A 25,355-nucleotide genomic window follows, 5' to 3' on the forward strand; every position below is an offset into this window, starting at 1 on the left:
CCTCCTGGGTCCCATCCTTAATAATCACATTCATTTATGTACAGAGCATCGATTATCAGCATACTGTTGTAACACTCTTTGTTAATCTTTTTTTGTAAGAATTATTAGTTTCATATATTAATTACGCACAATCAGCTGGTGAACGGCAGTGAAGTAATGGGGAACACGGTAACAATTGGGACTCGGTAACAATGGGGACTCGGTAACAATGGGGACTTGGTAACAATTGGGACAGTAATAATGGGGACTCGGTAACAATGGGGACTCGGTAACAACGGGGGACTCGGTAACAACAGGGACAGTAATAATGGGGACTCGGTAACAATGGGGACTCAGTAACAACGGGGACAGTAACAATGGGGACTCGGTAACAATGGGGACTCAGTAACAATGGGGACTCGGTAACAATGGGGACTCAGTAAGTGTAACAGTGGCGGATTCGGGATAATAAGGCCATAAAAAGTGCAAAAAAAGCACCAGGATTCATTTCTAGAGGAATAGAATTCAAAAGTAGAGAAGTTATGTTAAACTTGTATCATACATTGGAGTGCTGTGCATAGTTCATTGTATAGTACATTGACGCACAGTTCTGGTCTCCATTTTACAAAAATGATATAAAGGCACTGAAGAAGGTGCAAGAAAGATTTACAAGGATGATACCAGATCTGAGGGGTTATAATTATCTTTGATAGCACCTCCCAAATCTGTGACCACTAATTTCTAGGATAAATACAAAAAAAAGGAAAGACTGAGCAGGCTGGGGCTCTTTTCTCTCGAAAAGTAAAGGCTGAGGGGTGACCTGATGGAGGTCTTTAAAACTATGAAAGGGTTTGACAGGGTGGACGTAGCAAAGATGTTCCCACTTGTGGGTGGGGGAGACCAAAACTAGGGGCCATAAGTATAAAATATTCACTAATGAATCCAATAGCGAATTCAGGAAAAACTTCTTTACCCAGAGAGTGGTGAGAATGTGGAACTGGCTACCACAGGGAGTGGTTGAGGCGAATAGCAGAGATGCATTTAAGGGGAAGCGAGATAAACACATGAGGGAGAAAGGAACGGGAGGTTCTGCTGATGGGGTGAGGTGAGGTAGGGTGGGAGGAGGCTCGTGTGGGGCACGGACCAGTTGGGCTAAATGGCCTGTTTCTGTGCTGTAAATTCTATGTAATTCTAAAAATACATTGTCATCAGTCACACAACTGAATTTCAGCATGGCAGTCACCTGCGTTCGGAATCAGGACAATTTTCAGAATAAGGACTCAATCAAAATGATCACCACCAATCATCGTTAAAAACAATTGCATCTATTTCAGAATTGTGATCAGAATGGCTTCAAACAAAGTTTGCCTCTAAATTTTCAATGATGTTCCAGCATTTCTTTCTGAATTATTTGGGTCTTTTTGAACACTTGACATCACTCTTCTGGGAAAGGTGAGCCGGTATTGGCTGTGGTGGGTTGGAGATGCAAGAGGCAGCTTGGATCAGACTGGTGGTTGCTCTGCCCGGGCAAATGTTTCACTCTCAGGCCCTGCTGTGTAGACAATGGATGGAACTCCAGCCATTGAGGGAAACAGGACCCAATCACTCTAATGCACAAACCCTTTGAGGCAATGGGCTCACTTGGCTGAAAATACAGCGATGCTTCAGTTACTTGAGTGATCTCAAACCAAGGTTACGTCTGCCTGTTCAGATGGACGTTCAAAGATCCCAAGGCATTACTTGAGCAGAAAGCTGGGAGTTCTCTCAATCACTTTGCTAACATTCCTCCTTCAAACAAAAACACTATTAAAAATAGACAGTGAACCACGCTGGTGTTTCGGGAATACTCCTGGGACATTTGGCCTCATTATAACAGTCACTGCACTCCAAATGTAAATCACGATATGAAGAGTTTTCAGACCTTCCATCAATGTAATAAGACGCTAAGTGCTTCCTTTATCTTGGACCAAATGGATCACAATTTTTCCCAGATGAAGAAAAAAACATTTGAGTGTCTCCAAACTAACTCGGGTCAAAATAAGTAATACTACCCTAATTGTAAGGTTGAGAGTCGTGCTCTCATAGTTTTATAAAAACAAAAGAGAAGGCCGAGACTAGTGGGTAACTCGTGCAAAGCTGTCAGTCCCCTCGATGCCTGCGGCCTTTCAAGTGCAGGGAACTGGGAAGTGTTGTAAACAGTGTGTGAGGGCGGTAGTGTGGCTGGTCAGTCGGCCTGGCTGGGGACCCAGGTGAACCTCCAGCCCCCTGCCCCATCACGCTGCACGAACGCCTGGCCTTGGCAGAAGGTGTGCGTCTTGACGTTACGGTGGGGATTGAGCGAAGTGGAGAAGGCCACGTCTGTTTTGTTGGGGGCGGCCGGGCGCGTGTGGAAGGGTGGCGCGGCGGACGGGTAAAGTGCGGGGCTGGGCCGGGGCGGCTGCGGAGGGTATTGCGGGTCGTCGCAGGTCGAGTCCGGTCGGCAGGAGCTGGCAAGGAAGGCAATCGGGGCGGCGGGATCCTCCTGGCCGTAGTGTGCTGGCAATGCTCGCTCGCTGCTGTAAGCGTTGGCCTTCAGCTGGCCGCTGTCGTAGCCGCTAACCGGAGACTCCGGGGCGGTGGCACTGTAGTTAGCTGCAGAACTCTCATCGATAGTGTTGGCGTCCTTTAATCCCAAAGTCTTCAGCACCCAGCTTTCCAGGCACGGGGCACGATGGTCTTCTTGGGCAGTGGTAAAACCACTTCCAGTTTTACAGGCCGGGTTTCCTCGTCCTCTCTTTGGCTGGTCTGTGTAGGAAAGGCCAGCCTCCCCCTGCTTCTCAAACAGGCGCTTCTTACATTTGAAGATCGCTCCTTTCTTTTGCCCATTTTGTGTCAACAATTTCTGTTAAAATAAGAACAATCACGTAAGTTTTTTAAAAACTTTTGAATGCTTATATGAAAGAAGAAAAAGGACATGCATTTATATACCGGCTTTCAGCAGTTCAGCATGTCTCAAAGCACAGCCAATGAAGTACTTTTGAAGTGTCACTGTTGTAATGTGGGAAACGCGGCAGCCAATTTGCGCACAGCAAGCTCCCACAAAGAGCAATGTGATAACGACCAGATAATCTGCATTGGTGATGGTGATTGAGGGATAAATATTGCGCCCCAGGACACCGGAGAGAACTCCCCTGCTCCTCTTCAAAATAGTGCGGTGGGATTTTTTTACATAGACCAAGGAGGGCAGATGGGGCCTCAGGGGTCTCATCTGATGGATGGTGCCTTCACCATTGGAGCACTCCACTGGATTTTATGCTCAACTGCCGGGAGTGTGACTTAAACCCACGACTTTCTGATTCAGAGGCAAGAGTGCTACCCATTGAGCCACAGCTGACACCATAATCCAGTCACTGGTGACTGTAAGGATCCTATCTAAGGTGTCTTTGAGCCAGTCCGAACCCAGTTCCTGCTGGATCTCTGCCCACTTCATCAGGGTGCTCCAATGTTACTGCCAAATAGGATCATTGATCAGATGGACCAGATGCCAAGGACAGGAAAGCAAAAGTAGCACTTTGGTGCAATAGGGGGCACTCTCTGTTATTGCAACTATGCACAATATTGGGACAATGTCGAGGGAGTGTTACTCTGTATCTAACCCATGATGCAACAATCCTGGGACTGTTTGATAGGACGGTGTAGAGAGAGTTTTACTCTGTATCTAACCAGTGCTGTACCTGCCCTGGGAGTGTTTGATGGGACAGTGTAACATAAGAACATAACAACATAAGAAATAGGAGCAGGAGTAGGACATAAGGCCCCTCGAGCCTGCTCCGCCATTTAATACGATCATGGCTGATCCGATCATGGACTCGGGTCCACTTCCCTGCCCGCTCCCCATAACCCTTTATTCCCTTATCGTTTAAGAAACTGTCTATTTCTGTCTTAAATTTATTCAATGTCCCAGCTTCCACAGTTCTCCGAGGCAGCGAATTCCACAGATTTACAACTCTCTGAGAGAAGGAATTTCTCCTCGTCTCAGTTTTAAATCGGCATCCCCTTATTCTAAGATTATGCCCTCTAGTTCTAGTCTCCCCCATCAGTGGAAATATCCTCTCTGCATCTACCTTGTCAAGCCCCCTCATAATCTTATACGTTTCGATAAGATCACCTCTCATTCTTCTGAATTCCAATAAGTAGAGGCCCAACCTACTCAACCTTTCCTCATAAGTCAACCCCCTCATCCCCGGAATCAACCTAGTGAACCTTCTCTGAACCGCCTCCAAACCAAGTATATCTTTTTGGAAATATGGAAACCAAAACTGCACACAGTATTCCAGGTGTGGCCTCACCAATACCCTGTATAACTGTAGCAAGACTTCCCTGCTTTTATACTCATCCCCTTTGCAATAAAGGCCAAGATTCCATTGGCCTTCCTGATCAATTGCTGTACCTGCATACTAACCTTTTGTGTTTCATGCACAAGTACCCCCAGGTCCTGCTGTACTGCAGCACTTTGCAATCTTTCTCCATTTAAATAATGACTTGCTCTTTGATTTTTTTTCTGCCAAAGTGCATGACCTCACACTTTCCAACATTATACTCCATCTGCTAAATTTTTGCCCACTCACTTAGCCTGTCTATGTCCTTTTGCAGATTTTTTGTGTCCTCCTCACACATTGCTTTTTCTTCTATCTTTGTATCGTCAGCAAACGTGGCTACGTTACACTCAGTCCCTTCTTCCAAGTCATTAATATAGATTGTAAATAGTTGGGGTCCCAGCACTGATCCCTGCAGCACCCCACTAGTTACTGATTGCCAACCCGAGAATGAACCATTTATCCCAACTCTCTGTTTTCTGTTCATTAGCCAATCCTCTATCCATGCTAATATATTACTCCCAACCCCGTGAACTTTTATCTTGTGCAGTAACCTTTTATGTGGCACCTTGTCAAATGCCTTCTAGAAGTCCAAATACACCACATCCACTGGTTCCGCTTTATCCACCCTGCATAGGGGAAGCTTTACTCTGTATCTAACCCGTGCTATACCTGCTCTGAGAGTGTTTGATGGGCCACTGTAGAGGGAGCTTTACTCTGTATCTAACCCATGCTGTGCCTGCCCTGGGAATGTTTGATGGGACAGTGTAGAGGGAGCTTTACTCTGTATCTAACCGTGCTGTACCTGCCCTGAGAGTGTTTGATGGGCCAGTGTAAAGGGAGCTTTACTCTGTATCTAACCCATGCTGTATCTGCCCTGGGAATGTTTGATGGGCCAGTGTAAAGGGAGCTTTACTCTGTATCTAACCCGTGCTGTATCTGCCCTGGGAATGTTTGATGGGACAGTGTAGAGGGAGCTTTACTCTGTACCTAACCCATGCTGTACCTGCCCTGGGAGTGTTTGATGGGCCAGTGTAGAGGGAGTTTTACTCTGTATCTAACCCGTGCTGTACCTGCCCTGGGAGTGTTTGATGGGCCAGTGTAGAGGGAGCTTTACTCTGTATAGCTGCAGGCGAACTAGGAATGCTTGATGCCATCACTTCCAATCCCCAGCGCTATCTTGTGGATTTGCACAATCACCCCCCAAAATTGGTTATTTCTTAGATTCAGAGAGAGCAGATCCTGATCTTTATTGCTTTACTGAGGTGCACTGCACTAAGTAGGGCCCAAGGGTCCTGAATCGAGCATGGACTTTGATGACCACATACCCTGGCCTTGTTCTCCAAAGATTTAACATAAGTGGAGTTCAGGTATTCCCTGAGCTTGCTGTTTTCCTCATGGAGTCTGGCAAGTTCTTCCTCCTTCTGTTCAAGAGTATCCTGGAGCTGTGGAAATAATTGTGGGAGAAACTTTATTGCAAACAAGTTGTCTATTGGAAAGTACACTAGCAGGGCCCTACCTCCCCCTGAAAACTGGTTCATTGAAGAAGCAGCTGAAGACAGTTGGGCTAAGGACACTGCCTTTAAGAACTCGAGCAGCAATATCTTGGGGCTGCGTTGATTGGCCTCTGATATCCACAGTCGTCTTCTTGTACACCAGGTATGTCTCCAGCTACTGGAGGCTTTCCACTGCAGAAGTTTGCTGTCCTTAACTGGAGACCAGTGGGAGTAAGCAGTACAAGCTGGGGTTGTTAAACATAAGAACATAAGAAATAGGAACAGGAATAGGCCGTACAGCGCCTCGTGCCTGCTCCACCATTCAATGGCTGATCTGATCATGGACTCAGCTCCACTTCCCCTCCCATTCCCTCTAACCCCTTATCCCCTTATCATTTAAGAAACTGTCTATTTCTGTCTTAAATGTATTCAATGTCCCAGCTTCCACAGCTCTCTGAGGCAGCGAATTCCACAGATTTACAACCCTCTGAGAGAAGAAATTTCTCCTCATCACTTTTAAATGGGCGACTCCTTATTCTAAGATCGTGCCCTCTAATTCTAGTCTCCCCCATCAGTAGAAACATCCTCTCTGCATCCACCTTGTCAAGCCCCCTCATAATCTTATACGTTTCGATAAGATCACCTCTCATTCTTCTGAATTCCAATGAGTAGAGTCCCAACCTACTCAACCTTTCCTCATAAGTCAACCCCCTCATCCCTGGAATCAACCTAGTGAACCTTCTCTGAACTGCCAGCAAAGCAAGTATATCCTTTCGGAAATATGGAAACCAAAACTGCACACAGTATTCCAGGTGTGGCCTCACCAATACCCTGTATAGCTGTAGCAAGACTTCCCTGCTTTTATACTCCATCCCCTTTGCGATAAAGGCCAAGATTCCATTGGCCTTCCTGATCAATTGCTGTTCCTGCATACTAACCTTTTGTGTCCCATGCTCAAGTACTCTGTTCTTAGAGCAGCGACATTTAAGGGGGAGATTTAATTGTGGTATTCAAAATTATGAGGGATTTTGATAAGAGTACATAGGGAGAAACTGTTTCAGTAGCAGAAGGGTCGATAACCAGAAGACACAGATTTAAAGTGATTGACAAAAGAAGCAGAGGGAGAGATGAGGAGTTTTCTTTTATGCACCGAGTTGTTGTGATCTGGAACGCGCTGTTTGAAAGGGCGGTGGAAGCAGATTCAATAGTAACTTTCAAAAGGGAATTGGATATATGTATGGAAAGGAAAAATGTGTAGGGCCGTGGGGAAAGAGCAGGGGAGTGGGATTAATTGGATCGCTCTTTCATAAAGCCGGCACAGGCACGATGGGCCGAATGGCCTCCACCTATGCTGTATCAGTCTATGATTCTGACCTGCTGCTATCCGCTCAAAAAATTTTAAATGTAATACAATTGCATGATAAATCTATTTTAACACACTGAGGTATAGAATAGTGTAGACTTCTTGCAGAGAAATCAGACCATTAAAACTGGGCAGCGGGACCCCTCCAATTAAGACCGCCCTCCTCCCTGATACAACTGGCATAGGTACTCATAACTTTAGCAAAGATTCTGGAGATGCTAGCAATTTTTGGGGTCGATAGATGAAGTTCAGATACAAATTAGCCATGATCAGATTGAATGGCAGAACAGACTTGAGGGGCTGAATGGCCTCCTCCTGTTCCTGTGTTCCTGGCTCAGAGATATCGTTAGGAAATAAATTCACTGAATTGATTGCTCAATAGTTGTAAGATTGGTAAGCATTTGTCCAATAAAGGCAAGCGAGTTAACAGTATCTTCTAGGATAACATTTCTAGCAACAAATTACCTGTTTGTTTTTATGGAGCTGAGATGATAAGTGGCCTGTCCACCTGAAGTCATCCTGGGCAGTAGTGTCAAAGTCAGAGAAGTACTCTAGTGAGAAATGGAGGCAAATCATTGAGCGATACCAATCATTGATCTATACAGACAATATCATCTCAATGGGTGCCAGTTTATATTGACTATCCCACATCAAATATACCACATTGCTAGGCACCAATCTATATTAAACGCATCATATCACTGGGTCCCTGTCTATAAAAACTTTTATCACTGGGTCCCAGACAATATAAACTATTTTATCACTGATTCCAGGTTTATACAAGAACATAAGATTTAGGTGCAGGAGTAGGCATACAGCCCTTTGAGTCTGCTCTGCCATTCAATAAGATAATGGCTGATCTTCTAGCTCAAATCCACTTTGTTGCCCGATCCCCATATCCCTTGAATCCCTTAAGAGTCTAAAAATCTATCAATCTGTCTTGAATATACCCAATAGCTGAGCACCCACAGCCCTCTGGGATAGAACATTCAAAAGATTCACCACCCTCTGAGTGAAAACATTTTTCCTCATCTCAGTCCTAAATGGCCAATCTCTTATCCTGAGACTGTGACCCCAGGTTCTAGACGCCCCAGCCAGACAATCTCTCAGCATTTATCCTGTCAATTCCCCTTCAGAATCTTGTATGTTTCAATTAGATCACCTCTCGTAAGAACATAAGAAATAGGAACAGGAGTAGGCCATTTGGCCCCTCGAGCCTGCTCCACCATTCAATAAGATCATGGCTGAGCTGATCATGGACTCAGCTCCACTTTCCTGCCCACTCCCCATAACCCCTTATTCCCTTATCATTTAAGAAACTGTCTATTTCTGTTTAAATTTACTCAATGTCCCAGCTTCCACAGCTCTCTGAGTCAGCGAATTCCACAGATTTACAAACCTCTGAGAAGAAATTTCTCCTCATCTCTGTTTTAAATGGGTGGCCCCTTAGTCTAAGATCATGCCCCCTAGTTCTAGCCTCCCCCATAAGTGGAAACATCCTCTCTGCATCCACCTTGTTAAGTCCCCTCATAATCTTATACGTTTAGATAAGATCACCTCTCATTCTTCTAAATTCCAATGAGTAGAGGCCCAACCTACTCAACCTTTCCTCATAAGTCAAGCCCCTCATCCCCGGAATCAACCTAGTGAACCTTCTCTGAACTGCCTCCAAAGCAAGTATATACTTTCCTAAATATGGAAACCAAAACTGCACGCAATATTCCAGGTGTGGCCTCACCAATACCCTGTATAGCTGTAGGAAGACTTCCCTACTTTTATATTCCATCCCCTTTGCAATAAAGGCCAAGATTCCATTGGCCTTCCTGATTACCTGCTGTACCTGCATACTGTCCTTTTGTGTTTCATGCAAAAGTATCCCCAGTTCCCGGTGTATTGTAGCACTTTGCAATCTTTCTCCATTTAAATAATAACCTGCTCTTTGATTTTTTTTCTGCCAACGTGCATGACCTCACACTTTCCAACATTATACTCCCTCTGCCAAATTTTTGCCCATTCACTTAGCCTGTCTATGTCCTTTTGCAGATTTTTTGTGTCCTCACACATTGTTTTTCCTCCCATCTTTGTATCGTCAGCAAACTTGGCTACATTACACTCAGTCCCTTCTTCCAAGTCATTAATATAGATTGTAAATAGTTGGGTTCCCAGCACTGATCCCTGCGGCACCCCACTAGTTACTGGTTGCCAACCAGAGAATGAACCATTCTTCTAATTCTTCTAAACTCCAGAGAAGATAGGCCCAATCTACTTCATGTCTCCTCATAGGATAGCCCTTGCATCCCAGGAATCAGTCTAGTGAACCTTTGTTGCACCCCCTCTAAGGCACATATGTCCTTCCTTAGGTAAAGAGACGTAAACGGCACACAGTATTCCAGGTGTGGTCGCACCATGGCCCTATATAATTGCAGCAAGACGTCCTTACTCTTATACTCCAAGCCCCTTGCAATAAAGGCCAATATACCATTTACCTTTTTAATCGCTAGCTGTACCTGCATGCTAACGTTCTGTGTTTTGTGTTTTGTGTCGATATAAATTATCATCCTCACCTTCCATTTTAGCTTTACTAAAGTTTTCGAAAACAGCATAAAAATTTAATATTTCTGAGATGTTTGCTTTGCACAGGTAATCAGGAGAGTCGTCAGTGGGCATGACTTGGGGCTTGGGACCTCAACACATCCGCAGAACAGCTCCATCCTGAGACCAGCTCCATCCCCCAGATTAGCTCCATCCTGAGACCAGCTCCGTCCGTCCCCGCCCCCCACCAGCTCCATCCTGAGACCAGCTCCATCCCCAGACGAGCTCCGTCCTGAGACCAGCCCAGCCCTGGTTCACTTCCCAGCCCGGTCGGGTGCAGGGCCGGGGGCCCGGGGGTCGGGGCCCGGGTGCCGGGCCTGGGGTCGGGGGCAGATCCGCCCGTAGCTGCAGGGGGCCGCGGAGAATCTGCAGCAACTTTAGGCTCCGCGCGACTCGCGCCGGCCGGCGATCGCTGGTTTAATGTTTAGCCCGGGTTATTTATGGAGGCGGGTTCCAGGCGAAACGAGCCAAAGTTCGAGGTAACAGAGCGTGTAAAAAAAAGAACGGGAAAGACATATCAGAAGGGTCTGAAACTCTGCAAACTGCTCCCAATCCCCCTCCAGAGCCGGGCTGGGGGGCTCGGGGCTGGGGATCTAGGGCAGGGGAGGAGGGGGGCTGGGAGCTCGGGGCTAGGGCTAAGGCTTTGTGTGTGGGGGGGCGGGGGGGTCTGGGGCTGGGAGCTCGGGGCTAGGGCTGTGTGTGGGGGAAGGGGAACTGGGTCTGGGGGTGCTGTGTGTGGGGGGCTGGGAGCTGGGGTGACTCGGGCTGGGGAGCTGGGTCTGGGGGCTCGGCTGGGGTTGGGAGCTGGGGGTCTGGGGCTGGGAGAGCTGGGTCTGGGGGCTCGGCTGGGGCTGGGGGTTGGGGGCTGGGGGAGGTAGGGGCTGGGGGGTTGGGGGCTGGGAGAGCTGGGTCTGGGGCTCTGGCAATCGCTGGGGCGGAGGCTGAGCAGCCCAGGCTCCCCTGGCCCCAGGCATTGCGCTGCCTGTGTTGCACCCGCTGTCCGCCCAGTGCTGCCGCTCTTACCTTGAGGCTGTGCTTCTTGCTGGCTGCCTCTGCTGTTGTCCAGGATACCGCCCGGCCACTGGGAGTACCAGGTTTCCATGGAAATGTCAACACTGGCTGACGTCGCCACTGAAGAAGAGTACTCATAGCTGTGGTCTCCGACAAAGAACGGGTCCTGGCAGGAGAGAATGGTGCTCTGTGGATAGGGGAGAGGGTGGGGAAGGAAGAGAGAGAGAGAAAGAAGGGAGAAAGAGAGGGGAAGAGAGAGGGGGAGAAGGGGGGGGGGGAGTGAGAGAGGGGGAGAAGGGGGGGAGTGAGAGAGGGGAGGCAGGGAGGGTGAGAGCGAGAAAGAAAGGGAGGCAGACGGAGGGGGGAAGAGAGGCAGAGGGGGGGGGAGCAGATAGAGGGAGCGGCAGAAAGAAAGGAAGCGGAGAGGGAGGGCCGGAGAGAAAGAGGGATGAGAGAGAGAGAGGAAGAAAAACAGAGAGAGAGGGGAGGAAGAAAAGAGGAGAGAGGGAGAGGGAGGAAAGCGAAAGAGAGGGTTACGCACACACACACAATCTGAAAGATATAACTGAAGTCACAAATAGAGCTGGGGTGGTTTTTTCGGGTTGGAAGCTCGCCATTCTCGGCCCTGGCGTGTGGTGGATTTTGCCCACTTGTTTCTGGTCTCACTTCACTAAACTATTTCAAACTCTCGGAGCTTGTGTGGGTTTCTGAGAGGATTTGGCTCGCGGTCTCTCTCACTTCCCCGACACATTAAGATCAGGAGATTCCGGGACCCTCCGCTCTGCCCGGTATTCCTCCTGCCAGCCACAAGGAATTCTTTTCGCGCACACACACACACACACACCCCACCTCCCGTGAAGGGGCTGACTCACACTGCTCTGGCCCCACACTAACAGCAGCTCCATCTCCAGTTTACAAGTTCAAGAGCTTTATTCGCAGTTTTACAAGTTGATGAACGGGATTCCAATGGCGATCACCGTGCTGCAGCCTCGCCAAAGAGCGATCGAGGGAAACATAACGACACAGACCAAAGACGAGGGAGCGAGAGTGAAGCTGGGGGGGGGGGGGGGGGTGGACCTGAAAGGAGAGAGGGAAGGAGAAAGAGAAAAACTGAGAGTGACAGAAGGAGACAGACAGACATGCTGAGGCGAGAAAGAGAGGCAGACAGAAAAAAGAAGGGAATATAGATAGGAAGGGGAGGGGGGGAGAGACAGAAACAAAGAAACGAGTGAGGGAGATAGAAACACAGACTGAAATAAGGGAGAGAGGGCGGAACTGACAGAAAGTGAGGAAGGGGGAAGGAAGTAGAGTCAGACAGACAGAAAGAAGTGAGGGAGAAAGAGAAACACACGATAGAGAGGATGGAAAGGGAGAGGTAGAATAGGGGTTAGAGGTAGAGAGGAAAATGCACTTACAGAAAGGAGGGAGAGAAACACAGAAAGACTGAAAGGATGGAGAGATAGCAGGGAGAGAGGAGAGAAAAACACAGATTGAAAGGAGGGAGGGACAAAGACAGACCGAAAGAGAGAGAGGGGAGGGTTGAGGGGAGAGAGAGATAGGGAGTAGAAGGATTAGAGAGGAGAGATAGAAACACTCTAAACAGAGAGGAGAGAGAAACGAGACACATTCGCACAGCCTGAAAGGAGGGGAGAGCGCGAGAGAGACTGAACCTGGTTATTTAGTGAAACACAATCCCACTTTTTCAAACGTTAGTTTCGAGGCTGCGAGGACATTGAATGGAAGTTGCATTCACCCACTCACCCACACAGTATAAACAATGCAGCCACAGCAATCAGATTACAGAATGAGGAAATATTCTATTCAAAGTGCACAACCCTTAAAGCACGCAGCGAATACCCCGTCTCCACTCCACTGCCCTGGAAGTGGGAAGAAGTTGTGGACAACCTTTAAGCTTTTTTTTCACAGTTTAGCTGTTAGTTTGGGAGACTCGACCCTCCGATTAATCACAGACCCTGGGATCTCAATCTGATCAAACTCCCCATCTCCCCCACCCCCCAGAAACGCATCAGTACAGCCTCTCCACATTTTCCTGGAGCACTGTCGTGCGGACAAGCATAGCCTGCCACCAGCCTGCGTTCTCCACAACAGTCACTCTCAGGCTCAGTTCCACAACAATAATACAAGGAAATGGACTTGCAGATGCGAATTGACTCGGATTATCAGAGTGGTGTGAATCTGCTCCGAAACAAAAGGATTCTCACACAAATCGTGTAATTAACAGAAACCGACGATGCACAGATAGAACTGAAGCCTCCAGCCCTCACAGTTCAGTCTAAAGGGGAAAATAGCTCAGAGAGTGGCACTGGACCCAGTTTGTGTGCGTGTGTGTCTGGTGCAGAAGCAGTGTATCTCCTCCCCCCCCCCCCCCCCCCCCACTATTGCAATCTCCTTCCCACTCTCAGCCAACTCGCTTCATTTCACACAGCGACCCTCTCAGAGTGAGAGATCCTTCCCATGGATTAGAATGAACACAGCTCCTTTTCAATTGGTTTGGGGAGGGCGAGGGAAGTAGGATTCGGGAGAGAGGGAAAACAGTTTGCACGACTTGTGAGAGTTTGAATCCCGAGTTCAGGTGCATAGGTCCACCGAGCAGGCAGAGCCCTGACATATTTCTCCTGATTTTTAAAAAAATAATGTTCTAAAAGTTAAAATCATTTTACTATGTTCTCCTCCCTCCACCCTGATCGTCAGGTATTCATAATTCACTTACCATCTTGAAGAATGTGTGTGAGAGAGAGAAGGGAGGCACACACAGGCAGACACGTTCGGTTTAAAACACCACAGCCCTTTAAACCGACCTCAGAATGTGATCCCAGGGTGGTGCACAGCTCTAATCTAGACCAGTGACGCCTCGTGCACCAGCTCAACGAGCGATCTGATTTGGTACAAAGCTGTCAAACTGGTGACGTGAATAAGCAGCAAACCTGCTGAAATAAAAGTCAAGCAAAGCATCGAGAGAGAGAAAAAAATGCTCAGCTTGCCTCGGAGCACCGCTCTCTCATTCTCCCTCTCTCTCTCTCCTGCAGTGCTCTGCATTGTAGAAATAACTCGGGGCTATCAAGCATGGGCTCGTGCAAGAGTGGCTAACTTGTCCCCACAGCTTGTCCCCACAACTCACCAATGCATCATTGCGGTTCAGAACAGTACTGGCTGGGGGCTTATTAAGTCCTAACGCCAAAACCACCCCACGATTTTGACTTGGGGCTTTCAAAATAGCACGAACTGGCAGCTTGTCTTTTTGTTCAGCCTCTTAGACGTTGCTTCTCGCACAGTAAGCACTCTGCAGAATTGGGGGGTAGATTTCAATTAGAGAGGTGTCTGGGAGAGCTTTCAATAGTCCCAGTGCCTGCTGTCTGAGCACAACCGAACAGGTAACCTGACCCCTTCCCTCTGTCAGACAGTAAGCTCGACCTGTGGGATGTGCAGAATACCCCTTGGAAAAAAAATACCCCGACATATGGAAAGTTGACATTTCATTCTACCCAGGAGAGCGTGCCATTGAGTTAACCCATTAGGAGGCTTACGGGAATAGAATGGAGCAAATCTTCTCCCATTATCATTAACACAACACAATGTACCCTTTCTGTTACGAGGGTTAATTGCTAACCCAGGTAATGTCAATTATATCCGTCTCCCTTCGGAGGCGAGCGTTGCAAGTCATTGGATCTGCTGTGTGCTGAGACAGGTTAACCTGGAGCATCTACATTCTCCATATATCAGGCGAGTTAAACACAGTGAAATAAATCCTGAAATATTTGGACTCTGAAAGGGTCAGAATGCTTCTTAAGACGTGCCTGAAGAAATTATTTGGTGCATTTTATTAATTTTTTTAACGAATATTGAATTATTTGGAACCTCACTTTGTGTGAGTAACAACATGTACGTCTGTCCCTCAATGATTATATCCTGTAAGAACAGGACCAGGAGTTATTAAAATCGCTCCACATACGCAGGTAAACGTTCAATATTAGCATTATTTCACTGATACTCGTGTTAACAGTTGTACCTGATGTAAGAGGAAAAAACGTCAAATACGTCCCCTAACATATAAAGTATTATTGTAATATAGGCTTTAAATTGATTTTCGTTATCAAAAAGTATTTGGCATGTAAAAATTTATAAATGATATCACCGATTATGCTAATGAATAATGATGAAAGTTTGCATTATTTGATTAATAATTTATTTTAATACAATTTTTTTTGTTTTGTTTTTTTAAAGAAGGCCCTGTGCGAGAGTTGGGTCTGCTGCTTAGTGTCAGAGTGAATGTGGAGAGATCCAGTCAATGGATGGATGCTGGGCGCCTGGCACTCTGCTACCTGGAACCCAGGCTGAGACCTCAACTCACGTCGGGCTCGGGGCTGGAATCCTTCAAAATAACTCAACAAAGGCACGATTTCAGCGCTCAGAAATAAAGGTGGGCAGAGAGGAGCAGCACAGGAATCGGTCTGGTGCCTTTTGCCATCCAGGGGCGCCTGCCCCGTTGCACAATCTCAGCAAATTCCCCCCAATATCGGCCTAAAACTGATCGAGACTGCCGCCATGTTGCAGAGTTGAAAGGTTAAAGCCTGGTTGGGGGTTGACGTCATCACTTTGCGTCCACTTCCCCTCCAAACTTTTTCCAAAAAAAACTTTCCCAAAAGTTTTCAGAGATTCACATTGCCCATCCCCCACCCTCATCCCAAATGCCCCTGAGAGCTCCTAATCAAAAATCTGCGATAATAAAAAATCTTTATCATGTTCAGTTGCTGCAATTCTTCTCCCAAAGTGCCTGCAAACGGACCACAGCCCAAACTGGTCCAAGATCCATTTGATTATATCTATTTTATGTTTTAGCTCCCAGCTATTAAATTATCATGATATTTGATACTTTTTGGACATTTTCCGTTAGTTTCAAATTTTCTTTAAATTTTCAAGTAACAAAATACAGGCAAATATGTTTTTCTAGAACAAAAAAAAGCTTTTTGTGTTTATAATTATTAAAGTATTAGAACAACAAATAATGTTCCTGTTGCCTGATTCGTTGGAGCTGGGCAGCCAATAAGCATGCCATTATTGGTGTAAAGTGCAGCAACTACTTTGACCAATTTTAAGACCACAATTTGTACATTTGCCTATTTTTTCGTTCTTTTTATTTACAGAGGCACAATTAATAAAATTAAAATGTTGTAAAGTGCAATAAATATTTACAGAGAGCGTATAAATAATCAGCTTGTCACAAACATTCTCCCAGTGTTGCCATTTCTCATCTTTGGTACACAGATCTGCTGTTAGAAATTGTTTTAACTTAAAATATTTACATTTATTGGAATAAGACAGGAGCAATCGCGGGCTTTTATTTTGTTTATTTCCAATACTGCCCTCTAATGGCTGTGAGAAATTGACCTGACAACTCGTCCTCCTCAGGAATGTGTCATAGATGAAATGAGAATAACGCCGCAATTATTATACTAGTTTGGAGGGGGGGGGGGGGGGAGCAGGTTACGACTACGCTGCAGCAACGCCTCGAGCCCACTTTTATCACCCGGTGTATTCGAGGATCCGGAGCAGAGGAGTGAGCCGGAGTGACTCCGCAAAGTTGGTGTTGCTGAGGCTGGGAGCGGATGTCACTACTGTGCAGTGTCAGTATCTAGCAGTGAGGTCAAGTGATGGTGAACATCTGTCCCAGGCGCTGGAGGTTTCGTCTCACTCCTCCCGGAACATTGGTGCCCAAACTCGATAGAGGGGTGACTTAAAAGACTTTTACACGAGACTATGATACCGCGGGGCGTGCCCCAGAGTGACTTCAAAAGCGCCCAGTTTGTAAAATGGTTTACTTTCGTTTAAAGAGACGGAGGGATTCGCCACACCAACTTAGTGGTTTTGTCCAGTGAGTTCAAGTGCTGCCTTTTCATTGCGGATACTGATGAACAGCTGTACAATTTCTAATGTGCGGGGATAACCGTTAGCAAGTGAATAGCCTGGGAGAGTTATCGAACACGGAGACTTTTAACGAATACAAGGAAATCCGGTCCGGTTGGCATTGGAACTCTGCGAGAGATTTCTAATTAAGACGTTCTGAAGTTTGCAGGGCTCTGGGGAAAAAGCAGGGGGGAGTGGGGCTAATTGGAGAGCTCTACCAAAGAGCCGGCACAGACACGATGGGCCGAGTGGCCTCCTTCTGGGCTGTATCGCTCCGCTCCAGCCCCGGCCCCGACTCAATGGCTGAGAATGTCTCATTCCAGTTTTCGGATCGAAATTTATCGCAAAAATGCCCTTTCCCTCCCGGCTGGGGAAGAACACATCATCAAGGGAGCGCTGGACAGGGACTGTGCTGGTCGCAAAATCAGCCCCCACCCTGCATCAGCATTTTCACTCTACACACACAGGCTTCCCTCCCGGCTGCTGTGTAAATGTGTCCACACTTGCGGCACTTCTCTTCATCGCAACCTTCTCATTCGTGAAAAAGTGAATAAGTATTTGTGGAGGTGACACGGATTTCCGTTTTAAAACTTATTTTAAAATCCAGACGCAAAGCTTGGATCAGCTGTGTACTAAATGTCCAAGTGAGTTTGGAGATAATGAGGCGGCCACACGGCCTGGTCCTCTGGCGCTGGTTGGAAGAAGAGCAGGGGGAGTTGGCCCCGGTGTCCTGGCCAGCATTCATCCCTCAGCCAACATCACTTTAAACTCCCCTGATTGTCTGAAGGGTAACACAAAATGCAGGGCGATGGGGAGAGGCGAGAGGGAGAGGATGGGGAGAGGCGAGGGGGAGAGGCCGATGGGGAGAGGCGAGGAGGAGAGGCGATGGGGAGAGGCGGGGGGGGGAGGGGAAACTAGCTGAGGTGGTCTTGCAAAGTGCTGGCACGGGCTCGACGGGCCGAATGGCCTCCTTCCGGGCTGTAACCATTGGATGATTCTATGATTATCACATGTGGGAGCTTGCTGTGCACACATTTTGGCTGCCGCGTTTCCTACATTACAACAGTGACCGCACTTCAAAAGTACTTCATTGGCTGTGAAGCGTTTTGGAACGTTCTGAGGGCGCTATATAAATCCAAGTTCTTTCTTAATCAATGGCATTACCCTCAATATATTATACCCATTGGCATTGCCCTCAATATCTGCACCCACTGGCAGTGAAGCACTTACCACAGTATCAATAAAAGAGAGAGCATGTAAAAAGGCTGGGGCAGAGAGAGAAATTGGAGGTTTGAGTTGGGTCGAGGAATTATCTCAGTGTAGACTTCTGGCAAGGTTGGAAAGACTGGGGCGAAAAAAAACATGACAAGCCAGATCATGTCGCAGTGATTAGGTGACCCCCAACTTTGGGATTTAAGTCTTTCGATTGTCGAAGCACAAGTGACGGAGTGTTGGGTGTATGCGCAGCTTAAGCTGCGACAAGCCCATGTCCCACTGCACTCGCAGTGTAACTACGTGTTATATTTCCATATTTTGAGCTGCTTGTGAGTTGTCCGCATTTTTCAAGCTAGGGATCAGCTTGCTTTAGTTTCTAGTGGCTTAGTGGGTAGCATTAGCACCTCTGAGTCAGAAAGTTGTGGGTTCCCCGTCCCTGCAATTTGAGCACAGACATCTAGGCTGACACTTCCTGTGCAGTACAAAGCGTATAATGCCATCATTCGGATGAGATGTTAAACCGGAACGGTGTGTGCCCTCTCCGGTGAATGCAAAATATTCCATGGCACCATTATAAAGAAGAGCAGAGGATATTTCCCAGGTTTCCTAACCAACATATATCGCTTCACCCAACATTAGTGAAACAGATTATTTGGTCATTATCACATTGCTGTTTGTGGGACCTTGCTGTGCGCAAATTGTCTGCCGCGTTTCCCACATTACAACAGTGACTACACTTCAAAAAGTACTTCATTGGCTGTAAAGCGCGCTGGGACATCCTGTGAAAGGCGCTATATCAATGAAATTCTTCATTTTCTTTCTTGTAGGGGGTAGAACCTCAACCCTGACCCTTACAAAGATAGGGGGCGGGAGGGGGGAAGAAACTATCAGAAGCCTGGAACAGACTGGAGGATGCTGTGCCCAGTATCAGGCATGCTGATCTCCTGAAGGAAGCGAGTGGGTGGGGGGTCTGTGCCACCACGTAAGTTACCTGGGCCCCTGAAGAAGGATGACATTATTTTTAAAATGCCACTCTTGACCCCAGAGGGGTGGGGGTGGGGGGGAGTCTGTTTGGGGTCTCTGTAACCTCCTACAATCCTCCGAGATCTCTGCGCTCCTCCAGTCCTGCCCTCTTGCTCATCCCTGATTTCCATCGCCCCACCATTGGCGACAGTGCCTTCAGCTGCCTGCGCCCCAAGTTCTGAAATTCCCTCCCTAAACATAGAAACATAGAAAATAGGTGCAGGAGTAGGCCATTCGGCCCTTCGAGCCTGCACCACCATTCAATGAGTTCATGGCTGAACATGCAACCTCAGTACCCCATTCCTGCTTTCTCGCCATACCCCTCAATCCCCCTAGTAGTAAGGACTACATCTAACTCCTTTTTGAATATATTTAGTGAATTGGCCTCAACAACTTTCTGTGGTAGAGAATTCCACAGGTTCACCACTCTCTGGGTGAAGAAGTTTCTCCTCATCTCGTTCCTAAATGGCTCACCCCTTATCTTTAGACTGTGACCCCTGGTTCTGGACTTCCCCAACATTGGGAACATTCTTCCTGCATCTAACCTGTCTAAACCGTCAGAATTTCAAACGTTTCCTCATTAAGATGTTCTTTCCTTTTTTAACAAGTGGAGGGCAATCGTTTGCAGAACAAAACTTTAACTACACTGACCATATTGCAATGCCTGCACTGAGCTCAAACTAGTGGAAGCAGAAACAGAAAGCGCATCTTGGGAAATGTAGTTTACCGTGCCCATCTCTCGAGCCCTGCATTTTATATGTGGTCGAATGGAATAGAATCAGAAAATGTTGAACAATCGGAATTATGGAGATCTCAGCGGGCCAGGCAGCATCTGTGGAGAGAAAGCAGAGTTTCACGTTTTGGGTGGATGATCTTCGTCAGACTCAGTCACGGCGTGATGAGTGAACGGACTTGGTGCGAGTCGAGATAAGGGCAGCCATGTTTTGGATGAGGTCATATTTACGAGAATGCTTGATGGCAGAGTCAGCACAGGATCAACGCAAGGGCAAGGAGAGCAGGAGCGGCTGAGAGGGTGGCTTATACATCGTGCAATTCGATCGTTTTAATAATATGTTCGTACACTGTCAAAGATATATTCGTGGATCGCAGCACTAAACACTCCAGAAATATCAAAATATCATTATTCCAATCTTAATTTCGCTTCCCTGAGCCAACATTCCTTCTGCAATACGATATGGGCCCTTTGAAAGGATTACAATGGACGATGACAAAGGATTGTTAGGTTACACTGTGGGCACAATGCCTGCAGTGGGTGTTTAAATGGAGAGGGAAGCGCTGGCTGCTGAATGGATGGAGATTTTGTAATGGTAGGAAGAGCTGAGGGGGGGCTTAAGCTCCCAGAACAACTAAAAGTGACTGCCTGAGGTCACCCAGGATGCTTAGAACATAAGAACATAAGAAATAGGAGCAGGAATCGGACATTTGGCCCCTCGAGCTTGCTCCGCCATTCTATAAGATCATGGCTGATCTGATGATGGACTCAGCTCCACTTCCCTGCCCGCTCCCCATAACCCTTTATTCCCTTATCACTCAAAAATCTGCCGATCTCTGCCTTAAATATATTCAATGACCCAGCCTCCACAGCTCTCTGCGACAGAGAATTCCACAGATTTACAACCTTCTGAGAGAAGAAATTCCTCCTCATCTCAGTTTTAAGTGGGATCCCTTATTCTGAGACTATGTCCCCTAGTTTTAGTTTCCCTATGCATGGAAATATCCTCTCTGCATCCACCTTGTCAAGTCCCCTCATTATCTTATATATTTCGAATTCCAATGAGTATAGGCCCAAACAACTCAACCTATCTTCATAAATCAATTCCTCATCTCCAGAATCAACCTAGTGAACCTTCTCTGAACAGCCTCCAATGCAAATATATCCTTCCTCAAATACCGAGACCAAAACTGTACACAGTACTCTAGGTGTGGCCTCACCAATGCCCTGTACAGTGTAGCAGGACTTCTCTGCTTTTATACTCTACCCTCTTGCAATAAAGACCAACATTCCATTGGCCTTCCTGATTACGTGCTGTACCTGCATACTAGCTTTTTGTGTTTCATGCACAAGGACCCCTAGGTCCCTCTGTACTGCAGCACTTTGTAATTTTTCTCCATTTAAATTATAATTTGCTTTTCTATTTTTTCTGCCAACATTTTCCTCACATTTTCCCACATTATACTCCATCTGCAAAATTTTTGCTCACTTACTTAGCCTGTCTATATCCCTTTGCAGATTTTTTGAGTTCTCACAATTTGCTTTCCCACCCATCTTTGTATCTTCAGCAAACATGGCTACATTACACTCGATCCCTTCACCCACATCATTAATATAGATTTTAAATAGTTGAGGACCCAGCACTGATCCCTGCGGCACCCCACTAATTACTGTTTGCCAACCAGAAAATGAGCCATTTATCCTGACTCTCTGTTTTCTGTTAGTTAGCCAATCCTCTATCCATGCTAATATATTACCCCCAACCCTGTGAACTTTTATTTTATGCAGTAACTTTTTATGCAGTAGGGAGTCAGCCCACTAGATCATTCAAGTTATAAGCAAGAGAAGTAAGAGTACATGAAGCAAAGAGCTTACTTAAAATGGATCAGCGGGGCGATTAGAGTAGGAAGTACAAAGGAACAGGAGGAGGCCAGTCAGCCCCTCGAGCCTGTTGTACCATTCAATTAGATCACAGCTGATCTGCAACTTAACTCCATCTACCCGCCTTGGTTTCGTAATACAGGCAACTCTCGACTGTCCGTACACGGTTCTAACGGAGAACCCGCAGTAACGGCGTTTTTTAAAACTGTCGCACACGTGAATATCTTGATCACCTCAAGTGTCAATCACACATAAGTATGAAGCTGGCAGAAGTATGAAGCTAACGTAATAAAATAATTTATAATTTTGAGACGATATGAATCCATTGTAATGTATTTTATTACGTTCACGCGACGATAACATAAACTAAGTCTTCGTGTTTGGTTCAATCACCGTCAAATTTCAGCTCTGAGACGTGCACTCACCCTATCGGCAAAATTGTTTACCCAGAATAGCCCAATCCCCGAGGGACCTGGATCATCGAGAGTTACCCGTACTTAATCCCTTGCCTAACAAAAATCTATCAATATCAGTTTTGAAATTTTCGATTGACCCTCAGCCTCAACAGCTTTTTGGGGGAAGGATCTCCAGATTTCCCCTGCCCTTTGTGTGAAGAAACGCTTCCTGACATCACCCCTGAAGAGCCTGGATCTAAATTTAAAGTGTTGTCCCCTTGTTATGGACTCATGCCACCAGAGGAAATAGTTTCTCTCTATCTACCCTCTCATAGAAACATAGAAACATAGAAAATAGTTGCAGGAGTAGGCCATTCGGCCCTTCGAGCCTGCACCACCATTCAATAAGATCATGGCTGATTATTCCCTCACTACCCTTTTCCTGCTTTCTCTCCATACCCCTTGATCTCTTCAGCCGTAAGGGCCATATCTAACTCTCTCTTGAATATATCCAATGAACTGGCATCAACAACTCTCTGCGGTAGGGAATTCCACAGGTTAACAACTCTCTGAGTGAAGAAGTTTCTCCTCATCTCAGTCCTAAATGGCCTACCCCTTATCCTAAGACTGTATCCCCTGGTTCTGGACTTCCCCATCATCAGGAACATTCTTCCCACATCTAACCTGTCCAGTCCCGTCAAAATCTTATATGTTTCTATGAGATCCCCTCTCATCCTTCTGAACTCCAGTGTATAAAGGCCCAGTTCATCCAGTCTCTCCTTGTATGTCACTTCCGCCATCCCTGGAATCAGTCTGGTGAACCTTCGCTGCACTCCCTCAATAGCAAGAACATCCTTCCTCGATTAGGAGACCAAAACTGAACACAGTATTCCAGTTGAGGCCTCACCAAGGCCCTGTACAACTGCAGTAAGACCTCCCTGCTCCTATACTCAAATCCCCTAGCTATGAAAGCAACATACCATTTGCCTTCTTCACCGCCTGCTGTACCTGCATGCCCACTTTCAATGACTGATGAACCATGACACCCAGGTCTCGTTGCAGCTCCACCTTTCCTAATCTGCCGCCATTCAGATAATATTCTACCTTTGGGTTTTTGCCCCCAAAGTGAATAACCTCACATTTATCCACATTATACTGCATCTGCCATGCATTTTTCCACTTACCTAACCTGTCCAAGTCACCCTGCAGTCTTTTAGCATGCTCCTCACAGCTCACACCACCACCCAGTTTAGTGTAATCTTCAAACTTCCTTCATCTAAATCATTAATGTATATTGTAAAGAGCTGGGGTCCCAGCACTGAGCCCTACGGCACTCCACTAGTCACTGCCTGCCATTCTGAAAAGGACCCATTTATCCCGACTCTCTGCTTCCTGTCTGCCAACCAGTTCTCTATCCACCTCAGTACATTACCCCCAATACCATGTGCTTTGAGTTTGCACACCAATCTCTTGTGTGGGACCTTGTCAAAAGTATTTTGAATGTCCAAATACACCACATCCACTGGTTCTCCCTTGTTCACTCTACTAGTTACTTCCTCAAAAAATGCAGAAGATTTGTCAAGCATGATTTCCCTTTCATAAATCCATGCTGACTTGGACCGATCCTGTCACTGCTTTCCAAATGCGCTGCTATTTCATCTTTAATAGTTGATTCCAACATTTTCCCCACTACTGATGTCAGGCTAACTGGTCTATAATTACCTGTTTTCTCTCTCCCTCCTTTTTTAAACAGTGGTGTTACATTAACTACCCTCCAGTCCATAGGAGTCGATAGACTATTGGAAAATGATCACCAATGCATCCACTATTTCTATGGTCACTTCCTTAAGTACTCTGGGATGCAGACTATCAGGCCCCAGGGATTAATCGGCCTTCAATCCCATCATTTTCCCAAATACAATTTCCCGCTTTATAAGGATATCCTTCAGTTCCTCCTTCTCACTAGACCCTCGGTCACCTAGTATTTCCGGAAAGTTATTTGTGTCTTTCTTCGTGAAAACAGAACCAATGTATTTGTTTAACTGGTCTGCCATGTCTTTGTTCCCCATTATAAATTCACCTGAATCTGACTGCAAGGGACCTACGTTTGTTTGCACTAATCTCTTTCTCTTCACATATCTATAGAAGCTTTTGCAGTCAGTTTTTATGTTCCCAGCAAGATTCCTCTCATACTCTATTTTCCCCCTCCTAATTAAACCCTTTGTCCTCCTCTGCTGTATTACAAAATTCTCCCAGTCCTCAGGTTTGCTGCTTTTTCTGGCCAATTTATATGCCTCGTCCTTGGATTTAACACTATCCTTAACTCCTTTAATCCTCAACTCCTTTAATCATCTTGAACAGCTCAATTAGAAGAAGAAACCAAAAAATGAATTTTGTGAAAATGACAAGGGAAAACTGAGAGAGGGGGAGATGCATAGGAATTTACTAACATAATCTCCAATTTCAAATTCTCCAAAAGCTTGGTCAAAGAAGTAGATTTTAAGGAGTGTCTTCAAGAAGGAGAGAGAGGTAAGAGGTGGAGAGGTTTAGGGGGGTATTTCAGAGCTTAGAGCCTAGTCAATGGAAGGCACAGCCGCCAATGGTTGAGCAATTATAATCAGGATGCTCATTAGTGCAGAAATAAAGGAGTGCAAATATCTCGGGGGGTTGTGGGGCTGGAGGAGGTTACAGAAATAGGGAGGGGCGAGGCCATGGAGTGATTTGAAAACAAGAATGAGAATTTTGAAATTGAGACGTTGCTTAACCAGGAGCCAATGTAGTTCAGCGAGCACAGGGGTGATGGGTGAACGGGATTTGGCGTGAGTTAGGACATGGGCAGTTGGATTTTGGATGAATGGATAGAATGTGGGAGGCCAGGCAGGAGTGCATTGGAATAGTCAAGTGTAGAGGTAACAAAGCTGAGGCAAATACGGATACAGGCGATATTACGGAGATGGAAATAGGCGGTCTTATGCCGAGGATATGTGGTCGGTAGCTCATTTAATGGTCATCTATGACATTAAGGTTGTGAACAGTCTGGTTCAGCCTCAGACAGAAGTTGGGGGAGGGATGCAACCAGTGGCTAAGGATCAGAGTTTGTGGCAGAGACTAAAAACAATGGCTTCAGTCTTCCCAATATTTAATGGAAGATCATTTCTGCTCATCCAGAATGGATGTCGGACTAGTAGTCTGACAATTTAGAGAGCGTGGAGGGGCTGAGAGAAATGGTGGTGAGGTAGAGCTGGGTGTCATTAGCGTGGAAACTGAAGTTGAGTTTTTGGATGATTTCGCCAAGGGGCAACATGTAGATGTGAAATAGGAGGGGCCAAGGATAGATCCTAGGGGACACCAGAGGTAACGATGCGGGGGTGGGAAGAGAAGCCATTGCAG

At 46.5% G+C, this 25,355-nt stretch overlaps 1 protein-coding gene across 1 annotated transcript in view; it reads right to left on the reverse strand.

The window, feature by feature from the left end:
- Positions 1-2,203: 2,203 nt before the first annotated feature.
- gmnc (geminin coiled-coil domain containing) overlaps positions 2,204-25,355 on the reverse strand; it is a 35,670-nt gene continuing 12,518 nt past the window's right edge. The window contains exons 3-6 of the mRNA XM_070884111.1: positions 10,809-10,983; positions 7,659-7,744; positions 5,663-5,779; positions 2,204-2,860 (exon numbers count right to left, since the gene is read on the reverse strand). Of these exons, the coding sequence (XP_070740212.1) occupies positions 2,204-2,860; positions 5,663-5,779; positions 7,659-7,744; positions 10,809-10,983 (1,035 nt within the window). The remainder of the gene's footprint in view (positions 2,861-5,662; positions 5,780-7,658; positions 7,745-10,808; positions 10,984-25,355) is intronic.

This window comes from Pristiophorus japonicus, chromosome 6 (genome assembly GCF_044704955.1).
Source record: "Pristiophorus japonicus isolate sPriJap1 chromosome 6, sPriJap1.hap1, whole genome shotgun sequence".
Classification (NCBI taxonomy): domain Eukaryota; kingdom Metazoa; phylum Chordata; class Chondrichthyes; family Pristiophoridae; genus Pristiophorus; species Pristiophorus japonicus.